Here is a 19,108-nt window from a genome sequence, read left to right on the forward strand (position 1 = left end):
TTCTCTCACTTGTCTCTTCATGCTACTCTCATAGTCCTGGTTCATAACTATCATATATCATTTATTATGCTTTTTTGTAACTTTATTTACAGGTTTTTTTTTTTGAGATAGATTGTGAACTCCGCCAGGGTACAAAGCATGTTTTACTCATTTTTATATACCCAAGCCCTAGAATAGAACTTGACCCTGAAAAAAACAGTAAACATTAACTGAAGCTGCCGGTGGAGGGAATTAACAGACATCTCTTTTTGTTCTGGTCTCTTTTTAATTGCCTCCTACATCATCTTGTTCAAAGGGAGGGACTGCTGAGGGCCTCCCCTGTGGCAATCTGATCCCAGCTCCATTCCTCTTGCAGAGAATGTCATGGTAACTGCCAGCCTTTTCCTTTGAGCCACATCCTATACTGCAGCTGTGCTTCCACCTGAAGAAACCTTGTTCATTCACCTTCCCATTCCTCATCTAGATCTATTTTCGTAGTAAATTTAACCCACAATCTGAATATGAGGAAAATTCAAGAGCATAAGTACTAAATACAAACTCCAAACTCCATCAGGCTCATCTCAGATATCATACATTAATAATATTCATGTCTACTAAATAGGGTTTTTGTTCTGGAATAGTTGCTACTTGCCAACCTCAGCCTGCAGTGCTGCTGCAGCACCCTCTGCACTCTAGGTCTGCAAGTTGCTGCAAGTCAGGATTGCTTCTGGCATACTTCTTTTAATTGGAAATCTTGGCAGTGAGCTAGATTGGAGGCATTCCCCAGCTATAGCACAACATGTACTTTATTGCTAACCTAGGGAATGGGAGAAAAGGTGTATGCAGCACAGCGCACCGGCTGCCTCCGGGACAGAAGAAAGCTGTTGTTTTCATCAGGTAGGGTGTCTGTTTCTCTTGTTCAGTAGGCTGTAGGCTCATCTGATCTGCAGGAGCTGGCATTTAATGTGAAGATGTTGAGGGCTTAAAAGGCTGAATTTGTGGGTCTGATAGCCTAATTAAAGCAAGCTATGTGCGGGGGCTGCTGTACACAAATCTGTTTTTAATGGCTCGGTTCAGGGCTGCGGGTTGGGGGGGGTGTGGTGTCATAATTAGAGCCCCAGATTTAATTGGCAGAATTTTAGATATTCACTTTTGGCAGTACTCAAGCTAAATGATCTTAAGGATACAGCTCTTGGGGAAAAAAGGGCATCAGTCTAACCCTAGGGCTTCCTATATCATTGCTCTATGGGGCCTATACAATGGTGTAGTGTAGTGGCTCTCAAACTTTGTATCTTAGGACCCCTTTATACTCTTAAAAACAGTCTAAGACTCCCAACGACATTTTGTTTATGTGAGTTATATCGATGTTCATGAGATTTATATATATTGATGTTTATCAGATTAGAAATTAAAACTGAGACGTATTAAATCATTTTAAGGTAATAATAAGCCCACCAGAAAAATGTAATCATTTTGCAATACACAAGTATATCAAATCAACACATTATACACCTTAAGCTTAGACAATGTTATATGTCAATTATATCTCAATAAAACTGGGAGAAAAAAAATAAACCCATTGCAGTTTAACATAAATAATACCTTTTATAAAAAACAACTATAATCTTCAAAACAAAAAGTGTAGTGAGAAGAGTGGCATTGTTTTGCTTTTTGGGGGGCAAATCTTTTTAATGTCTGCCTTAATAGAATACAGCTGGATTCTCATATATGTTTCTGCATTCAGTCTGTTGTGATACTACACATCGTATAACCACTGGAAAACTCCACTGTACGCTCATGAGAGAAAGGATCTCAGCTCTTGCAGTTGTTTGTGTCGCCTTGAACAGGTGACTTTATCTGAGTCTGTTTCCTCATGTGTTGAATGGAGAGAAGTGTGCTGTAATTCATAGGACAGTGTAAGGGTTAATAGGATATTTGTTAGGCGTCTGAAACTTGGTAGGTGTGTGATAAATATTATACCTCAGTGCACATTTTTTTAAATTATTTTAAGTATCCAGGAAAGGCCTATATTAGTTTTGGTTGGGTTTTGTTTAAGTGTTGTGAGTTTGTTTTCCACTTCTCTTCCTGTGCCTGCCCTATACCTGTGATAATACGTAAACTTACTTTATGGTCCTTATATGCATTCATCTCTCTCTCGCTCTGTCAGAAGTCAACTCCTTGAGAACCATTCTGTTTCTCTTCAAATCCTCAGCTCCTAGCAGAGTGTATGTATATAGTAGGCATTCAATAGAGTTTGAAAAGAAATAGTACCTGAAAGCTCAGCGTAAAATTGAACATAAGACCATGTCATTGCCCCTCCCTTTCCACCAGAACTCAGTATCTTTAGTTTTGTTTCCTTGAGCTCAATTAATCTTAAGTTAATTGGTTATGGTATCAGTTGATATCAGTAAGGCTAATTTTCAGGAGAATTAGAGCCACGGAACTTAAGGCGCCTTCTAGAGCTCAGACCATTTCAGGTAGCACTTAGCCACCCTCCTCTTCTCTCCCGTCCCACTGCCGTCTTTCACTGGGAAGGTGGCAACAATATGAAGAAGTAAGTAATTTATTTGACAGATACTTAGCAGTTCCTGTTTTGTACAGAGCACCTATAAGGATATAGCTTTCTGATACAGAATCACAACATGCCTTGTAATGCCTCTCATATTGCCATTTATGTTTTCATGGTTTTTATTAGCCCTTCAATTGGATGTGGTCTCTAATTTCCGGAAGCTTATAGTCTAAGTGGGGAAAATGGACATATACACAATGGACCATAATTCAGGATAGGGTGAGGAGTGATGCTGAGTTTATCAGCTGCCAGCTTCAGGATTCCAGAATGGAATCTTGATGTTATGATTTGGGTTATGTGTGCTGTTTCTTAAAGTCCTGTTTCAGACCCAGGAAACTCCATTTTATGGTTCTTGGGTTCTCCGCTGCCACTTCCAGGCTTTGGATGAGGCTGAAAGCAGGGAAGTAGAAGACAAAGTTGGGATTGGTTGGCACATAATTACAGGATGCTAGGGAAAATTAGGCCCAGGATTCAAATTCAAACTCAGTTAACATTTATTGAAACAGTAAGATAGGTTCTTTCCCCATGTCATGTAGTATTCTCAACTACCCTTGAGGTAGGTAGTGCTGTTGCCATTGTCCAGATGAAGAAATTAATGTTCAGACACATTCAGTAATTTGCTTGAGTTTATATACCTGGTAGATGATGGGACCGGGATTTGATTTCTACTCTTAAACCCAACAATCTTTGTGTTTAACTATGTTGGCCTTTATTTTGTAGGCCATGGACGTCTCTCTCAAACTGTTTTCAAAGTGCCAGGGAGGTAGATGATAAAAATAGAATTATGGTTCTAATGTTTCTAAAGAGGCCTCTTCTCCATCTAAATGCTCCTGACCAGTACTCACACAAGTGGGCTTAAGTTCGTGAAATGTTTAATCTATTCAATAGGATTTTCCTTTTGGCTCTGCCAATAGCCAGGTATAGTATATGAAAATGCCTGTCATTAAGTTGGCACTTACTATTTCCTAAACTTCTTATGAGTCACATAATCTCACTACTACCATATCCCTACTTATAATTATTCCTACACTAATTTCTTTCCTCTTCTGCCCATTCCTGCTCCCAAGTGGTAAGTGAGATAAAACTCTTTGGAAAGTGAGATGGTATATGTAGAGAAGTCCAGTATATGTAATCACCCTTTAAAGGTACACATGAGAGGAGTAACTGTGGGAGCAATGGAAGATGGAAGAGACAGAACCATCTGATTCATACCCTCTTCTCCCCAGGTGGAAGTGATTGAGTGGGCAAAGCAGTGGCATGTGGCTAAAAGGCTGTTTGTAGAAAGGTTTAAGAGCCCTCTGTAAAGTCATGTGTCTCTTTTTTTCTTAAAGGTTGGCACCTGAGCTAACATCTGTTGTCAGTCTTTTTTTTTTTCTTCTTTTCTTCTTTTCTTCTCCCTAAAGCCCCCCAGTACGTAGTTGTATATTCTAATTGTAGGTCCTTCTGGTTATGCCATGTGTCTCATTTTTTATCCCCATCTTTCTTCATTCCCTTCTCTTCTTCAGGCAGGCTGTGAGAAGCTGCAGCAATGTCTGATTTTGTGGAAAGCGAGGCTGAGGAGTCAGAGGAAGAATACAACGATGAAGGCGAAGTGGTGTCCCGGGTCACCAAGAAATTTGTGGAAGAGGAGGATGACGGTGAGGAGGCCCCAGCCTCAAGCTTCTCCCCACTATTGCTAAGCTTTGGATAGTTGGATTCTTGCTGATGAGAGGCTCAGGCTGAGCACAGAAGTTATCACACATGAGGTACCAGCTTGAGAATTTTTAGTCATTCATAGAAAATATTTACTGAACATCTTTCTCCTGTATACCAGGCACTGTGCCTAGAACTAGGAATACGAAATAAAGATCTTGCTATTATAGTTTACATTAGTGGGAGGGGACAGACAATAAACCAATAAATTAATACATGTGTAATGTTTCCCTCTTTTAGAGACCTAGCAGTGTGGGTATTTATGCACCCAGTTGCTTATTTCTCTGGCCAAACCCCACCATTAGGATCATCATCAGAGTAGAACAATGAAATGGCTTTAAAGGTGGAAAGGGAAATGTAAGTTTTGTCAAAAGAATTATGGATGAAAGAAGGAATATAGCTGCTGAGTTTATAAACTGAGAGGAAAACAAAGGTTGTTGGTGGCTATAAAGCCTGTAGTAATGATTTGGAAGAACCAAAGTAATTTGGAAGATCATCTTGCCTAAAGACAGATGGTGCATGTAGAAAAGAGAGAGTCCTTTCCAGATGCTGCTGCTCTTAAGTCAATGGTCATGTTTTTGCATTTGTAGATGAGGCAGAAGAGTTAACATGACACCCAGGTCATTAGGTTCAGAGCAGATGGAGGATCACAGTTAAGCACGTGGCCCTGCCCCACCCTTAGCCTGTTTCCCAAACTCCATGCCTCAAACATGCTTGCTTTCCAGATGAGGAGGAGGAAGAGGAGAACCTAGATGATCAGGATGAGCAAGGCAACCTGAAAGGCTTTATCAATGATGATGACGATGAAGATGAAGGGGAGGAGGATGAAGGTAGTGACTCTGGGGATTCAGAAGATGATGTTGGCCACAAGAAGAGAAAACGCAGTGAGTAGTCTCTCCTCAGGTCAAGTGAGGCTGGGGTGGAAGTTGCAGTGGAGATGGGTCCTCTCCATCATCAGGGATAACACTTTGTTTTCTCCAGCATCTTTTGACGACCGCCTGGAGGATGATGATTTTGACCTCATTGAGGAGAATTTGGGTGTCAAAGTCAAAAGAGGAGTAAGTATCATTTCTTTATCTCTGTCCTTGTGAGTGAAAGAAAAAGCCCTTGAAATTCATTGATTCTTGGGGGAGGAGGCACATCCGGAACAGTTTGGGGAACATCAGAGAAGAGGCAATTGCTCAGTATCCTTGTGCTGTGGAGCCTAGAGTTGCATCCTGTATCTGGATGCCTCTCAGAGAAAGGCTTATCAAAGTTTCAGTGGTGGGCCTTGGGGCTGAAAGAACATCACTTAATGTGCTCTTTTCCTCTCCATTGGTCAGCGTGACTGGTGGGAAAATGGGACTAAGACTGGAGAGCAGGCATCCTTATGCCAGTACACTCAGACCCTGATGAGGCAGGTTTTCCCACCCCTAGCAAAAGTACCGACGTGTCAAAAAAATGTCAGATGACGAGGATGACGATGAGGAGGAATATGGCAAGGAGGAACATGAAAAAGAGGCTATTGCAGAGGAAATCTTCCAGGATGGGGAAGGGGAAGAAGGGCAGGAGGCTGTGGAGGCCCCCATGGCTCCTCCAGAGGAGGAGGAGGAAGATGATGAAGAGTCAGGTATGTGGCATCAGCCAGGGAACCCAATATTTGGGTGTGTGTTGGTATTTCCTAGCCCCTGGGAATAGGATGAGAAACCATTCCGCAACTGTAGGCTCCCAGCATTTGACACAAAGAAGTTACTTTTCAGGAGCCTCTCTACTCTTCTCCTCACTGGCTACTCATATAGTAGGAACTAAAACCATTCATTCCTGGCTCATCCCCTGCCTTTGAGCACTAATCTCTCCCATCCCTACCTAGACATTGACGACTTCATTGTGGATGATGATGGACAGCCTCTGAAAAAACCTAAGTGGAGGAAAAAGCTTCCCGGATACACAGATGCGTGAGTGGGGTCTGATACAAGGTGGTGATAAAGGCATTTGAGTGGACCCAGTCAGGAAGGAGGAGGTCAGAAGCCTCTGCCAAAAATGGAACATTCCCAGCTCTCAGCCATTTTGCGTCTCTACCTCAAATAACCTTTACTCGGCAGCAATTTCAGACTGCTCTTAAAATTCCTGAGAGCTCTCTGCATTCTAGGGGCACTATGGGATTAGGGTGGAGTCGCATATGGGCAAGCCTCCAGGCTCCCTCTTCCACATGCAGCTCCATCTTTATGTGTTTATATATTGGCCTTCTAAATATATTTTTATTGGAAGAAAGCTTTTGCTTTAAAGGAATACTGTAATGCCTTAGCAGAAGATGGATTCACTGAGCAGGATATGGATCCATCTTCCCTGTTGCTGTTTGATCCCTGTCACTGGCATGTGCCAAAGATGGGCTTTTTTATCCCCCATAAATAATAGTTTCCCAGAAATATCTCCCAGATAAGCCTTTATACCATAGTGAATATGCCTTTTTTATGTACCTCTCTCTTAGCTTTCCTAGTTCCCTTCTGGCAAGTAAAGTATCTGTGCAGGGGTTGCATTTCTCTCTTCTCACCAGAACCTGGGCCAACTGCCTCTTGCTCTTACCCGCAGGGCCCTGCAAGAAGCTCAGGAGATTTTTGGTGTGGACTTTGACTATGATGAATTTGAGAAATACAATGAGTACGATGAAGAACTGGAGGAAGAGTATGAGTATGAGGATGATGAGGCTGAGGGTGAGATCCGAGTGCGCCCCAAGAAGACCACCAAGAAACGTGTGAGCCGCAGGAGCATCTTTGAGATGTATGAACCCAGTGAGCTGGAAAGCAGCCACCTCACAGATCAGGACAATGAAATCCGAGCCACTGACCTGCCTGAGAGGTTCCAGGTAAGAAACCACCTGCCTCTGTCCTTCTGCCGATCTGTCATCAGCTGCCCTGAGCCTCCTTGCTGCAAAGGTTGTAGCAGAGAAATAGTCTGATGTCGAATGGTATCTAGAAAGTCGGCTTTGAACCCCATCTGACTGCAGGGTACAAGGAGTCCAGCCCTTATAGGAGGGAAGATAGACTCATGCTGCTTATGGTTCTTGAAATGGCACTCTTTCTTAAGTAAATATATGAAGTGCCTACTTCTTACCAGGATGCTGCTCTTCCAGGTTCTGGAAATGTGTGTCTGTGGGGCATATGCTTTTGTCCAGAAGTGGTGTACGTTTTACGTGGGATACAGGATAAAGTCAGTCTCACTCTGTTGTCTTATCCTGTGCAGCTTCGCTCCATCCCAGTCAAGGGGGCTGAAGATGATGAACTAGAAGAAGAAGCTGACTGGATCTACAGGAATGCTTTTGCCACACCAACCATTTCTCTTCAGGTACCCAAAAAAATATCCTTACATTTTGAATGAACCGGAAGCCACTTCATCAAGGTGAGGAGCTGCTCCTCCCCTGTCCCAAACATCTGTGTGCCATGTACACAGCATTATGTATACGTGCAGATATATGAGAGAGATTTTTCTAGATTTCATCTGATTGAGGTCATCCTGTAACTTGAAACAGTTTGATGTGTTCTAAGACAAGGCAAGTAACAGTGTTGTTGCTGTTCCTTTTTTCTTCTGACTATAGGAAAGCTGTGATTACCTAGACCGAGGGCAGCCAACCAGCACGTTCAGTCGAAAAGGGCCCAGCACAATTCAGAAGATTAAAGAGGCCCTGGGCTTCATGCGAAATCAGCATTTTGAGGTAGCACCTCAAGCTCTAGTGGCTGATTGGTTAGAAATTCAGCTCAGGGATGAAGGAAAAGGTAGCTTCCTAAGTCAGGTGGGGAGCCCCCTTCTCCTGTCTTCAGCAGTGGTCTCTTGACTCAAGAAATGTGAAGACCCAGGGAGATGCTAGTGATCAAGAGAATGATGCTATCCTGTCTATAGCATTATCCTCCCCTGTTGGGGAGAGCGTGTGCCCTGGATAGGCCTGTGAAGGAGGCCAAGCCTGCAACTGTGAAAGTTCCTGGAGTGTTTATCCCTCCAGGATAAACGGGGAGTAATTGGCAAAGGGGATCCTTGCAAACTTTTCCTCTCTGGTTGACTGCAATCTCTTTGCCACCCTAGGTGCCTTTTATTGCCTTCTACCGAAAGGAGTATGTGGAGCCTGAGTTGCACATTAATGACCTGTGGAGGGTGTGGCAGTGGGATGAAAAGGTAATATGGATCCATGCCCCCCATGGGGTTGAGGGCTGGATTGGCCACCACCACTACTAGGGCCCAAGCTTTCCTATATGTATTAGATGGCAGCCCAAAACCCCCAGGCCTGTCAAGCTTCTCACAGGGTTTCCTGGTAAGGACCAAAGCAGCCTTGGGTATCCAAGCTGAACACCAGCCCTTACTCCTGCCCTGTCCTGTCCTAGTGGACCCAGCTGAGGATCCGCAAAGAGAACCTAACGCGGCTGTTTGAGAAGATGCAGGCTTATCAGTACGAGCAAATCTCTGCTGACCCTGACAAACCCCTTGCTGATGGCATCCGGGCTCTGGACACCACCGACATGGAAAGGTAGCATATGCGGGGTTTATTCCATTACAGAAAGCCCTCAGACCAGGGGAGGCCCCGCAGGAGCAGCATAACCTTGCAAAATTCTCAGCAGAGCTCCTATCCCTTAGAAACTCAATTTGTCAACACATCAAAAGTTACCTTTGTTACCGGAAGATTCATATTGGTTATCCACATTGGTATAAAAGGTTAAAAGGGTCAGATATTCATGTTTGCTGATCTGTATATTCTCTGTGTATAAAGTTAGATGGGAAACCAAATTATAACCAGAAAGTAGCTTGGTGAGCCTGGAATCACAGCAGGGTGTGGGAGGGGAGCAGATGATTTTAGTGGCCAATGTCATGAAGGGACAAGGACTGTCTCAAGGACTCTGAACCATGCTAGACACACGTTGCCTTGTCTGCTTCTCCCCTTTTGTTTCCATTTCTAACAACCACCAACCGCCATTTGTTTGACTTATTCTTTGTTTAAGATATCTTGGTTCCCTTAAGTCAATGATCTGGGGCCATTATGAGTCTCTAATAATTGGAGAATACAGGCACTCATCCTAGTTGGGATTTTGCTTTACGGGAATTGGACCTCTTGGAGCAGAACTGGGATACTCCCTTCCTCAGTGACAGTTGAGGTCTTATGTCTCTTCCCTCCAGGCTCAAGGATGTGCAGTCAATGGATGAGCTGAAAGATGTCTACAACCATTTCCTGCTTTATTATGGTCGTGACATCCCCAAGATGCAGAATGCTGCCAAGGCCAGCCGCAAGAAGCTGAAGCGTGTAAGAGAAGAGGGAGATGAGGAAGGTGAGTGCTGGAAAAGAAAACCGAGGAGGCTTGATGGCCATGGCATTTCCAAGGATGCCCTTGGCTGAGTGCCCTTTGGGGCTTCTCTACATGTGTTGGATCCTCGGGAGTAATTGGAAACTAGAGCACTAACTCATGTTTTCTTGCCAGGTGAAGGTGAGGAAGCAGAAGATGAGGAACAGAGAGGGCCGGAGCTCAAACAGGCTTCTCGCCGAGACATGTACACCATTTGCCAGAGTGCTGGGCTAGGTAAAAGCTAGCTGCGTTGTGATCTGAGCATTCCAGCCTTGAGCAAGGGAGGTTCTCTGATAGTCACTGGTAGGTCAGAAGAGGACTTAAAGGACATCTGAGTGAATCACCAATATGATTCTGAACACTTGCTCCCATGACCCACACCCACCCAGCAATAATGGTCCAGCTTCTCCCAAAATTCCTGAAGAAATGGGAAACTCATATATCAGGGGGAGGGAGTCAGTCTGTCCTATCTTTGGGAAGTTCTTTTATTAAACTGTAGCTTCCACCTTAGTTCTGAGCCCAGAAGTCACATAGAAAATTTCTGTTTCTTCTGCCTCATAACAGCCCATCAGGTGTTTAAAGTCAGTTTTTTCTTTCTTTGTAAGATGTCCTGGTCCTGCTCATTCATGACCCCTTTAAAACCTAGAGCCCAGAAGTGCTGCTCTAGACTCTCAGAGCCAAGAGATTTGTTACTCTAGCTGTTGCCTTACCGTTCACTCTCCTGTTCATGTTAGATGGGCTGGCCAAAAAGTTTGGGCTTACTCCTGAGCAGTTTGGGGAGAACCTCCGGGACAGCTATCAGCGGCATGAGACAGAGCAGTTTCCTGCGGAGCCCTTGGAGCTGGCCAAGGATTATGTTTGCAGGTAGGCATGTATCAGCTGGCTGGCAGGAGGAGGCGCCTGAGGGCAAAGACGCCCTCATGCTGCAGCTCCTCCGTTTTCCCCACAGTCAGTTCCCTACACCGGAAGCTGTGCTGGAAGGTGCCCGCTACATGGTAGCCCTGCAGATTGCTCGAGAGCCACTTGTCCGGCAGGTGCTGAGGCAGACTTTCCAGGAGAGAGCCAAGCTAAATATAACCCCCACCAAGAAAGGTAGAAAGGTGAGCCAGGTGAAGGGCTTTGATCCAACATGTGGCCCAGCTCTCTGATTGAACTGAGTTTCTTGCTTCACATTTAGCTGAGCTGTCTGCCTGAGAGCAGAGAGGGTGTCTTTTCTCCCAGGGTCAAGCCCAGCCTATCCATAGGCTAATGGTTCCCTCTTGATGTGTACAGGATGTGGATGAGGCCCACTATGCTTACTCCTTCAAGTACTTAAAGAACAAGCCTGTTAAGGAACTGAGAGATGACCAGTTCCTCAAGATATGCCTAGCTGAAGATGAAGGGCTGCTCATCATTGACATCAGCATAGATATGAAGGGGGTAGAAGGGTAAGCAAAGCTCTGGAGTGAGGGCTCTTTGGGGAGGGCTTGGTGAGGAGTCTTTTGGAGGGAGGGGTCACTCAGGAATGTGAACCACTATTTCAGAATTAAGCAAGCCATTGTCCTTGGCTCGCTCACAGTGTTCATGGATGTTTGGGCATCACCTTTTCTCCATCCCGGACCACAGTGTTGTCTCTCCTCAGCTATGGCAATGACCAGACATATTTCGAAGAGATCAAGCAGTTTTACTACCGAGATGAGTTCAGCCACCAGGTGCAGGAGTGGAACCGGCAGCGCACCATGGCCATCGAGCGGGCTTTGCAGCAGTTCCTCTACGTGCAGATGGCCAAAGAGCTCAAGAACAAACTGCTGGCCGAAGCCAAAGAATATGTCATAAAGGTGAAGATGGAAACTCACAATCTTTACTTGTGTGATTTCCCCAGATTAGAGCTGAGAGTGATGAGACCCCTTAATAGTAGTCCCGTAGCTAGTGTAGAAACACTGAGGGCAGGCGGAGCATGATCTGAGAGGGAGTGCAAACAGAGCCGCAGGTGACTCTAAGACCTCCCAACTTGAGGAGCCTCTTCCCTCCCACTCCCTCCCCCATCCAAACATTCTTTGTTTACAGCGCTCTCCTCTATGTACTCTCCTGTTCACAAAAGCAAGGTATGCCTTCAGGTTGTAAGCCTGCCAATCGCTAGGAACGTGTGCACATATGAATACAACCTTTCCAGATGTGTGCTGCATCTGTTTCCTTAGCACACTTGGCAAGCTTGATGGCCATAGTGTCTGGTGTGTCTCCTCCCCAGGCCTGTAGTCGAAAGCTGTACAACTGGTTAAGGGTGGCACCCTACCGGCCAGATCAGCAGGTGGAGGAAGATGATGACTTTATGGATGAGAACCAAGGGAAGGGCATCCGAGTTCTAGGCATTGCTTTCTCCTCTGCCAGGTAACTACCTATTCCTGCCTGCCTGGCATCACCCCTTACGTGTCTTCCTAATCTCATTGGTCTCTTACTTATATCCTCATGTTGTTGATGATTACACTTTCCTTTCCTGTCCGGCTGGCAGAGATCACCCTGTGTTCTGCGCCTTGGTCAATGGTGAGGGAGAAGTGACAGACTTCCTCCGGCTGCCCCATTTTACCAAACGTCGAACTGCGTGGAGAGAGGAAGAACGAGAAAAGAAGGCAAGTGGCCGGGATGAGTTTCCAAGTGTACATCTTCCAAGTGTACCAAGTGGGGATAATTGTTTATGTCTAAGCAATATCCCATGCAAGACCCTGATTGTCTCTGACCCCCTCAAGCCCTGAGATAAGTCTCACTCCCATAGGCAGTAGATGGCACTCACATTCTCGTGCAGAATTTGTTTCTGGCTTAAAGCCTAGGCCTTGTGTACTTCTGGGAGCTGCCATCACTGTCTCTGTTCTTAACAGCATCTAGGTCAGCGTGTTCCAGGAGCTGAAAGCTACTGAGGCATTAAGCCAGCCTTTTCCCTGCTTTAGCCTTTCAGCATTTCTTTTTCCAAGGAAAGAGGAATTTGAATTCATATCATGTACATGCTTCTGGGTTTTTTTAACTTAATGGTACCTTTCAATTTTGTTGAGAGCACCCCAATCTAAAAAGTAATTTTTAACAAATAACTCCAAAAAAAAAAGAAAGAAAAATCTTAAAGTGGAGATCAGAATAATCCTGAGCCAGCCCTGATGGCCTAGTGGTTAAAGTTTGGTGTGCTCTACTTGGGTGGCCGAGTTCAGTTCCCAGGTGCAGAACCACACCACTCGTCTGTCAGTAGTCATGCTGTGGCAGGGGCTCACATAGAAAAACTAGAAGGACCGACAGTTAGAATATGCAATTGTGTACTGGGGCTTTGAGGAGGGGAAAAAAAGGAAGATTGGCAACAGATGTTAGCTCTGGGTGACTCTTTCCCAGCAAAAAAATAAAAGGAAAAGAATAGTCCTGACTGCCAGGCACTGGTTTATGTTAAAAAGACTCAAGTATGTTTAGTTAACCACAACCCACATATAAGCCAGAAGTATAATAATCTTAGAAAATATTGACAGATGTGTAATACTCAACCCAGAGGTCCTAGTTCCCTTCCTTGTTTTCTGTTCCAGTTAGACAACATGTGATGCATTATGTCTAACTTGGAGCTTATTGTTCTCTGGTCTTGTAAAGTCTCAAGCTACTTGGCAAGTGAGAACTACTTGAAATCTCCTTATCCTCAGAGCCATTCAGCTCCAATTTTCTTTCAATCCAGGCTCAAGACATTGAAACCCTAAAGAAATTTCTTCTGAATAAAAAGCCTCACGTGGTGACAGTTGCAGGAGAGAACAGGTAGGGCACCAGGGGATTGGGCTAGACCTGGTTTAAAGTCACTCATCCCTTATTGTTGAATCTGGCACATGCCTATAACAGAGTGGGTATAGGTCTGTGGAGAGTCCTGATAATATCCTCATCCCCAGGTGATATCACTGGGGATGTTGTACCTCTTTGTCTTCAAAGTTCTTTCCTCCCCCATCCCAGCCATGACACTGTCCCTCCCTGAGAAACTATCCAGAAATAGCCCTGACCAATACCCCTTATCCCTCCAGGGACGCGCAGATGTTGATTGAGGATGTGAAGCGCATTGTGCATGAGCTGGACCAGGGCCAACAGCTGTCCTCTATTGGGGTGGAGCTGGTTGACAACGAGTTGGCCATTCTCTATATGAACAGCAAGAAATCGGAGGTAATGCCGGAGCCCCACCCTTTGAACTTGCACAGGCCAGAGCTGTCAATCCTAGGGAGATTTACTAGGGGACAGAGGTTATCAGGGGCACAGGACTGCTCTGTTCACTTACCCATGCAGAGGTTTTCCATTTTGCCTGTCATGGTTCAGACTGGAGCCCCAGAGATTAAATTGGTCCCAGGAAACATGATCTCAGAGGAGAAGAAAAAAATGACTTAAAGCCAGAATGGTTTGGATTTTCTCTTGCTGTTGGAGCCGAGGGGACTTCATTGCCTTGCTGACCCTCTTTTGACTCTAGGCAGAGTTCCGGGATTACCCCCCAGTGCTGAGACAGGCTGTCTCCCTGGCTCGGCGCATCCAAGATCCTCTGATTGAATTTGCCCAGGTGTGCAGCTCTGATGAAGACATCCTGTGTCTCAAGTTTCACCCCTTGCAGGTGAGTAGGATTTGACAGGCAGGCCTGGGTGGGCAGAAGGGCACGGTAACCTTATCCCTCTCCCTGCTATATTTCAACAGGAGCATGTGGTGAAAGAGGAGCTGCTCAACGCCTTGTACTGTGAATTTATCAACCGAGTTAATGAGGTTGGGGTCGATGTCAATCGTGCCATTGCCCACCCTTACAGCCAGGCCTTAATCCAGTATGTCTGTGGCCTGGGACCTCGGAAAGGGACCCATCTCCTGAAGGTAGGATTGGATTGAGTCAGAAAATAAGAAAAGTTCCCATTTCGTTGAGCCTTTACACTATGCCAATATGATTTGACAGGAAGACCAAGGTCAGAGACATAGAGGGACTTGTCCAGAGTCATCCAGCTAGTGAGAGTCAGACTTCAGACCCAGGTGGCCGCAGCTATACTCTTCACTACTGTACTATAGTGGCTCATGGAAGAGAGCAATAAGTCATGATTTAAAACAGATGGAAGAAAGCAAGAGCATACTAGACACAAACCTCGGGATAGTGGTTTTTTCCAGTGAGGAGAAAAAAGGTTTCAATCAGAGAAGGGAGCATGCAGGGAGCTTCAGAAGTATTGGTAATATTCTTTTTCTTAAGATGAGTAATGGGTACTTGAGTATATATTTTATCATTAACTTTTAAGCCTTAAGTTAGTTATATATTGCCTTTGGTAGGTATAATATAGTTCATTAAAATAATTTTTTAGTAGCAGATACTATGATGTAGTGCTCAGTTTGGTACTGGGGCATGGGGACAGAGTTCTCATCGTGGAGGTTTCCCAGAAACCTAAAAGCAGTCTTGGGAAGTGGGCCCTGTCTCCTACTCTGGCTCACTCCAGGCCTCTCTCCTAGATCCTGAAGCAGAACAACACCAGGCTCGAGAGCCGGACCCAGCTGGTCACCATGTGCCACATGGGTCCCAAAGTCTTCATGAATTGTGCTGGCTTCCTCAAGATTGACACAGCCTCCCTGGGGGACAGGTGATGCCCTCTGCCTGGGTGGGCCAGGAGGAATTCCCTTGGGTTTTGCTTTGGGGATTCAGGGGATTAGGGCTGTCAAACGGCCACAAGCTCTTTAAATTAGGAATTGTTTTAAAGCAAAGGTGAGGAATCTTTATTCAGTCAAGAGCCTCTGACCTATGGAAAAGATCGGTTCAATTACGCGAAGCTTTTTTGTGAGGGAAACATAAAAATAATCAACTTAGTTTACAAATTAAAGACAGAAAACATAAGACTTTGTTCAGTAAACACAAACTTGGTCTGTTTTTATGGCTTGTCGTGGCTAGATAAGGGTGGGGATAGCAGGGGCAATGGAAAAGGAGTGGGGGTCTAAGGAGATAAGGAAGGGCAAGAGAGATTCGGTGTGTTTTGAGATGATGTTATTGAGAGAAAGTTCTATTCACTTGGACTTTGGACTTCACTATTGACCTCTTCCTCTCCAGAAGTTATCAACTCAGTCTTTGGAGGATCTTTTCCACGGGCACATAGCTCCTCATTCAGTAATGGAAATCAGTGGGGAAATAGGCTTCAAGTTCTAAAACTTCATTTTCCACCCAGCTTTGCTGTAACACTCCACGAATAACATAGGTCCATGTGAGTGCACGGGCAAGACCAGCCTGGGAAGGCTTTATGGGGGAAAATAGCTGTCAGCAAATTCTCAGAGGTCTTTTCCCCCTCCTTGTTTTATGTTATTGTAAGACTCGTATAAGTTCATTATATAAAATTCAACATATAGAAATATTATGCAGAAAGTGGAAGTCCCCCATAATCCCACCCCCCAGAGATAACTACCATAACAATTTGATGTATACTACAACTTTTCTAAATTTTATTTTTGCTATGCATTTACTAACTACCCATTTACTACAAAAATGGGATCATACGGTTCATAGTGTTTTGCAGTGCATTTTTCACGTATCAATATATCGTGGCCATCTTTCCATGTCAGCACACATAGATCTACCTCATTCTTTTGAATGGCTGTATAGTATTCCATTGTATGAAGGTACCCTAATTTATTTAACCAGTTCCCCATTGGTGGACATTTGGGTTGTTACTAGAACCTTCTCGTTCTATATCCTTGCCCCTTTTCTACCTTTCCTTCAGCACTGATTCATATATAGAAGTCCTTGACGGTTCCCGAGTCCACCCTGAGACCTATGAATGGGCTAGGAAGATGGCAGTGGATGCTCTAGAATATGATGAATCAGCTGAGGATGCCAACCCTGCAGGAGCCCTTGAAGAAATCTTGGAAAACCCAGAGCGACTCAAGGACCTGGACCTTGATGCCTTTGCGGAAGAACTGGAGAGGCAGGTGGGCAACAGTGTAGAAGGCCTGGCATGGAAACCATACCAAGTTGAGAAGAAACTAGGGCAGCAAGGCTCCAGAGAAACCCTTGATGCTCTTAGTGTAGGGGATTTGAATCTCTCTTTTCTTTCCTCATGCTATACTAGGTTTCTCATGGAAGTTTTCCTCCTTAAGGAGGAGCCAAGGAAGTCTTAGAGACTGCTGCAGTCACTGTGGGGAGTGGGAGGAAACTGGGAGGGTGTCAGTAGTATCCTTCTAGGCCCTCTTTCCTCCTTTCCAACAGCACATCTTTGCATTTGTCTGTTTTACACATTGGGGTTCCATGAAGCTTTTTTATTATAGATCAGTGTTGCGTGGCTAAGAAAAAGTTTGAAAATCTCCTCTAGTAAATGTTAAAGGGAAAGAAGAAAATCCCTGGCATACTCCTTTCGTTGAAACCCCTTGTGGCTCGGGTTGGGGAGGAGTTACAAGGCTTTTTCTGATGGGCTTCTTCCCCAGGGCTATGGTGACAAACACATCACCCTCTACGACATCCGGGCAGAGCTGAGCTGTCGATATAAGGATCTGCGGACAGCCTACCGCTCTCCCAACACAGAGGAAATCTTCAATATGTTAACCAAAGAAACACCAGAAACCTTCTACATCGGTAACTTCTGGGTCTGTTTTCCAGTCGGAGAAGGATGTGTAGGGGCGGGGAATGCATTTACCATATACATTCAAACCAAGCAGCAATGCCAACAGAATGAGGCAGGTTTGTACCCTAGGTGGGAATGACCAGGGGAGCTTTTAAAAAGTATAGAGCCCTAGACTGGAACTCAAGGCTGAGTTCAAGGTCAAAGTATGCTTTTAACCTGCTACTGCGGGATCTCTGTGGAGTCACTCTTATAGGCCTCATTTTCCTCTGTTGTCAAATCGCGGAGATCTCCCTTCTCAAGAATGTGAGGGAAATCAGTGGAGATGCTATTGGGCAGATGGTCTGTCACTAAAGGTTGGTGGGAAGGAGTTGCCTCTCTAGATCTCTTAGCCAGCTCTTCATTCTCTTCTTCCCTTCCTTGTCCTCCTCTCCCCTTTCTCCAGGAAAGCTCATCATCTGCAATGTCACTGGCATCGCCCACAGGCGTCCACAGGGTGAGAGCTATGACCAGGCAATCCGCAATGATGAGACAGGGCTATGGCAGTGCCCCTTCTGTCAGCAGGACAATTTCCCTGAACTGAGCGAGGTGCGTGCTGCAGTGTTGCTATTGTGGTCACTGAATTTCTTTAATTGAATGGTCTCACTGCCCTAGAAAGGAGTCGGGAATGGGTATATTTTAGGTCACGCTCTTACCACATGAATACACCAACAAGAAAGAAGGCTGGAACACACAGGTTTAACATGAAGTCTCTCCTTGTGCTGGGCAGAAGTGATCCGTGTGCTTTTTTCTATTCTGGGTCAGCCTTTAACCCTTGTTTCCCATTCTCTGGGAATCTAGCTCAACCAGATTAGAGACATGAGGACATACTTTTCTTACCTACAGGGTATGCATGGTATTCCTATGCTATTAGAAGGTGTATCTGTAGGCTTTCCTCAATTTTTTCATTCTCCACACACATTTTAATTTTTCCCACATTCTTCTAGACATCATCTGTCTTTCTGATGGTCAGAAGTCATTAAAGCCACCCTGAAATCTTTTTCTGGGTCTTCACATGCTATTAGGCAGATTGTAAAAGAGAATTTCACAACTTGACCCACTAAAAGTAGTTGGTGGGATTAGTCCAGCATGTAAGAAAGCCGACGTGGGGTGCCTGGTTCACTGAATTGACAGAGACATTTCTTATGCCCACAAGGTCAGAATAAAATGGGAGGGAGGGGCCTCAGTTGTAGCTAGAGGGATGTATAGATTAGATTAACATAAAAGATTGATCTGATGGCTGGTGATGCCAAACATCATTTATGAGTCAGAGAACGTTGGGGATGTTCAAATTCTGTGTTGGTGGGTGGCTAAGTCATTGTATTTTCAGACCTTGAGGTCAGACGTCAATGGTAAAATAAATTACAACACCCCGGCAGCTCGTTTCTGAATGTGTGATCTCCAGAATCTTAATTATCAAACTCCTGCCCTGATGCCCTCTTTAGGTCTGGAACCACTTTGACAGCGGTTCATGCCCAGGCCAGGCCATCGGTGTCAAAACACGACTAGACAATGGTGTCACCGGCTTCATCCCTACCAAATTCCTCAGTGACAAAGTGGTAAAGCGGCCAGAGGAACGAGTGAAGGTAGATGAATGACTGGACTAAGGCATCTAGTGCAGTTTTCAGCTGCCCAAATTGGGCTCTTTGAGTTTGGGCTGTCCCCGCGAGAAATTAGGCTCTATTCTCAATAGCTGCTGGTCTCGGGAGAGAGTTTCAGAAGGATTTATAACTAGTTGAAAGAAGCCAGGGCAAGAAGCATCTGAATGAGTAGCAGCTTTTGTTCACTGCCTTTGTGAAATTTCATCCAGTTGCCAGCCCTTTGGGAGATGGCTCTCTCTTTCTGTGTGGGAAGCTGTGGTTTAGTCCAACAGGCAGGAAGCTGGGCCCAGTATTACATGCTGCAAAACAGACAGGCTCTGCCTGTTCTACCAAAGCCAGGCAGTGCTGCTCTAGGAAGTGGAAAAGAATGTATGGCATAGCCCCTGTGCTACA

The 19,108-nt window shown here is 45.0% G+C and overlaps 1 protein-coding gene across 3 annotated transcripts in view; it reads left to right on the plus strand.

The window, feature by feature from the left end:
* The window catches only part of SUPT6H (SPT6 homolog, histone chaperone and transcription elongation factor), a 30,532-nt gene that overhangs the window by 4,280 nt on the left and 7,144 nt on the right, over positions 1-19,108 (plus strand). The window contains exons 1-28 of one of the 3 annotated variants that reach the window (XM_008527770.2): positions 806-876; positions 4,054-4,185; positions 4,966-5,124; positions 5,222-5,298; positions 5,657-5,849; positions 6,090-6,174; positions 6,809-7,082; positions 7,460-7,561; positions 7,812-7,928; positions 8,294-8,383; positions 8,590-8,732; positions 9,377-9,525; positions 9,676-9,774; positions 10,275-10,404; positions 10,490-10,640; positions 10,813-10,967; positions 11,162-11,357; positions 11,768-11,907; positions 12,029-12,146; positions 13,217-13,293; positions 13,551-13,686; positions 13,985-14,122; positions 14,203-14,370; positions 14,989-15,116; positions 16,242-16,449; positions 16,942-17,089; positions 17,521-17,663; positions 18,560-18,700. In XM_008527770.2, the coding sequence (XP_008525992.2) occupies positions 4,077-4,185; positions 4,966-5,124; positions 5,222-5,298; positions 5,657-5,849; positions 6,090-6,174; positions 6,809-7,082; positions 7,460-7,561; positions 7,812-7,928; positions 8,294-8,383; positions 8,590-8,732; positions 9,377-9,525; positions 9,676-9,774; positions 10,275-10,404; positions 10,490-10,640; positions 10,813-10,967; positions 11,162-11,357; positions 11,768-11,907; positions 12,029-12,146; positions 13,217-13,293; positions 13,551-13,686; positions 13,985-14,122; positions 14,203-14,370; positions 14,989-15,116; positions 16,242-16,449; positions 16,942-17,089; positions 17,521-17,663; positions 18,560-18,700 (3,774 nt within the window). In that variant the 5' untranslated portion in view covers positions 806-876; positions 4,054-4,076. Of the gene's footprint in view, positions 1-805; positions 877-4,053; positions 4,186-4,965; positions 5,125-5,221; positions 5,299-5,656; positions 5,850-6,089; positions 6,175-6,808; positions 7,083-7,459; positions 7,562-7,811; positions 7,929-8,293; positions 8,384-8,589; positions 8,733-9,376; positions 9,526-9,675; positions 9,775-10,274; positions 10,405-10,489; positions 10,641-10,812; positions 10,968-11,161; positions 11,358-11,767; positions 11,908-12,028; positions 12,147-13,216; positions 13,294-13,550; positions 13,687-13,984; positions 14,123-14,202; positions 14,371-14,988; positions 15,117-16,241; positions 16,450-16,941; positions 17,090-17,520; positions 17,664-18,559; positions 18,701-19,108 lie in introns of those variants that run through there. The other 2 variants (XM_008527769.2, XM_008527771.2) reach the window with 2 other exon arrangements.

This window comes from Equus przewalskii, chromosome 10 (assembly GCF_037783145.1).
Source record: "Equus przewalskii isolate Varuska chromosome 10, EquPr2, whole genome shotgun sequence".
NCBI classification, from domain to species: Eukaryota; Metazoa; Chordata; class Mammalia; order Perissodactyla; family Equidae; genus Equus; species Equus przewalskii.